We start from the raw sequence: 1,699 nt of genomic DNA, 5'->3' as shown, positions 1-1,699 counted from the left end.
GGCTGGGGGAAGGTGTCCCTGCCCATGGCAGGGGGGTTGGAACTAGATGATCTTTAAGGTCCCTCCCAACCCAAACCATTCCATGATTAACTGCTCGGGTACGGGGATGTATGGCCGGGAGGTGGCGGGGGAACATGTAAATCTCACCGCCTTCTCCATGGCACATTCTGGCCAGGGAAGCCCCAATATTTACAGTTTGCCTTCAGAGCTTCTTGGTGTTTCCCTGCAGCTTTCAACCTGGATTATTACACGGAGGTCCTGGACCTCTCTTACTTGGTTGACCATTTAGCTTCCGACCCCTTCTTCCGCAACTACCGCCGCCTCAACGAGAAGCTGGTGGAGGTGATCGAGGATTACAGCCTGGTGTCCTTCGTTCCGCTCAACGTCCAGGTGATGCGGCAGGAGCGGGGCAGAGAGAACGTGCCGTGTCCGCAGCCCCTCGGGTAGCAGCTCCGTCTGCTCGGAGCCCTGAGGGCTGGAAGGCTCAGAAGCTCAACTGCCAAGAGCCGTGGGGATGGAGATGCGCCCCGAGTCGTAAACAATCTGTGGCAGCCGAAGGAAAAGGCTTGGGGTTATGTGGGCCTTGTGTGCTGGGGTGGGGAATTAAGGCTCCCCCTCCGTGCCTGCATTTCAAACGTGGGCAGAGTAGTACCTAAAACCTCGTTGGAGGAATCGGTTTGGGAGGAAGGGCTGGAAACGTTCATCTGGCAGCTTGCAGAAGCATCAGCAAAGGCAAACGGGGATGGAAGGGCAGAGGGCGTCAGCCCATCCTGTTTTGGGGCTCCCGGTTGTGCTCTGGCCCCTCTGGGTGTGGGGAAGGGGCTGGCAGCCCCTGGGGGCGTTGGGTGCTGTGTGGGTGGCCCAGAGCTTCGGAGAAAAGCCGTGGTAAAGCCCAGCTCCACGCCCCGGGGGAAGGGCCGTGTGCCCTACGTGTCATCCCTCTCCCTTTCAGGACAAGGAGAGCATGCGGCGCGTGATGCAGGCGGTGGACAAAGCCAACGGCTATTCCTTCGGAGACCAGGAGCACAGGAGCCTGGAAGCTTTGATGTCGGCAGCGGTGGGAGCCGATTTCCACTTCGCTTCGTATCCTTCACCAATCCACTTGCGCTGAGTTTTAACGGCCCTTTCCCTGGGGGGGAGAGGCTGGAGGTGGGGCTGGCAGTCTGTGGGTCTGACTGTTGTCCCCCCCAAAGCCACCCCGTTGGTCACCGATTGATACTGGGAGGAGCCTTCTGGCAACTTCCCTCTCACTCGCAGTCCCTTGACCCGGTTCATTCCGCCTTGTCCAAAGGATTCTCCTGTTCTTGTCGGGTCTGGGATCAGACAGAGCCGGGAATCGGCCCCGGGGCGGGGATCAGCCAGAGCGGGAAATCGACCCAGGGGTGTGTGCTGCTGCCGGCGCTGCCCTCTTCTGCCAGCCTTGGGGCTAACGTGGGGCTGGTTCCTCGCCCGGAGCTCCTTGCAGAAGGGAGTGTTTGAGCCCAGCCCCTTGTTTCCCTTAACGACGGCGTTACCAGCACGCTGGCGGTGCAGGAGAAGTACGTGCAGTCTCCGGACAAAGCCGTGGAGGAAGAAGCGATGGATCTGTAACCCACCCGCCGCTTCCACAGCTGCTCTGGGCTTTGACACCTCGCCTTTTCCTACCAGGACCCTAAGGGATCGCTGCCTCGGACCTAGGGAAAGGCTTTTCCAGGCAGAG

The 1,699-nt window shown here is 60.0% G+C and overlaps 1 protein-coding gene across 1 annotated transcript in view; it reads left to right on the top strand.

The window, feature by feature from the left end:
- The window catches only part of GPN2 (GPN-loop GTPase 2), a gene marked incomplete at its 5' end in the record, with an annotated part of 2,331 nt that extends 741 nt beyond the window's left edge, over positions 1-1,590 (top strand). Inside the window, 3 exons of the mRNA XM_010160841.1 lie at positions 230-390; positions 953-1,083; positions 1,518-1,590. Of these exons, the coding sequence (XP_010159143.1) occupies positions 230-390; positions 953-1,083; positions 1,518-1,590 (365 nt within the window). The remainder of the gene's footprint in view (positions 1-229; positions 391-952; positions 1,084-1,517) is intronic.
- Positions 1,591-1,699: the final 109 nt, after the last annotated feature.

The sequence above is a fragment of the Eurypyga helias genome, unplaced genomic scaffold (genome assembly GCF_000690775.1).
Source record: "Eurypyga helias isolate BGI_N326 unplaced genomic scaffold, ASM69077v1 scaffold30111, whole genome shotgun sequence".
In the NCBI taxonomy this organism is placed as follows: Eukaryota; Metazoa; Chordata; class Aves; order Eurypygiformes; family Eurypygidae; genus Eurypyga; species Eurypyga helias.
Note: the sequence above shows the minus strand (reverse complement) of the source record. Positions and strands in the feature narration are given on the sequence as shown.